General features: G+C 45.3%; 1 protein-coding gene across 1 annotated transcript in view; it reads right to left on the bottom strand.

The window, feature by feature from the left end:
• Positions 1–254, bottom strand: part of LOC119586461 (transmembrane protein 164-like) — a gene marked incomplete in the record, with an annotated part of 20,214 nt that overhangs the window by 15,171 nt on the left and 4,789 nt on the right. Inside the window, 1 exon segment of the mRNA XM_037935193.1 lies at positions 98–176. Coding sequence (XP_037791121.1) covers positions 98–176 — 79 coding nt within the window.

Below are 254 nucleotides of genomic sequence, written 5' to 3'. Positions count from 1 at the left end.
CATCTGCCCTCAAACGATCATTCTAAAGCAAGCCACACGATTTTGGTAAGGGTGCTCACAAGTCTCACAAATAAGAAACATCGGTCTCTCGACTTACCCCCAAGCCGCAGTAGATAGTATGGTGTGACTAGCATCATTAAGTGTTGCACCCAGTACAACTCCACCTCAAACGGGAGCTGAAAGGATGTAGACAGTAGCAGATCTGACATCAGACAAGCATTCATTTGCCTTTTGAACAGGCTTGTGATAAAGTG

The sequence above is a fragment of the Penaeus monodon genome, chromosome 21 (genome assembly GCF_015228065.2).
Source record: "Penaeus monodon isolate SGIC_2016 chromosome 21, NSTDA_Pmon_1, whole genome shotgun sequence".
In the NCBI taxonomy this organism is placed as follows: domain Eukaryota; kingdom Metazoa; phylum Arthropoda; class Malacostraca; order Decapoda; family Penaeidae; genus Penaeus; species Penaeus monodon.
This window is presented reverse-complemented; position numbering and strand designations above follow the sequence as displayed.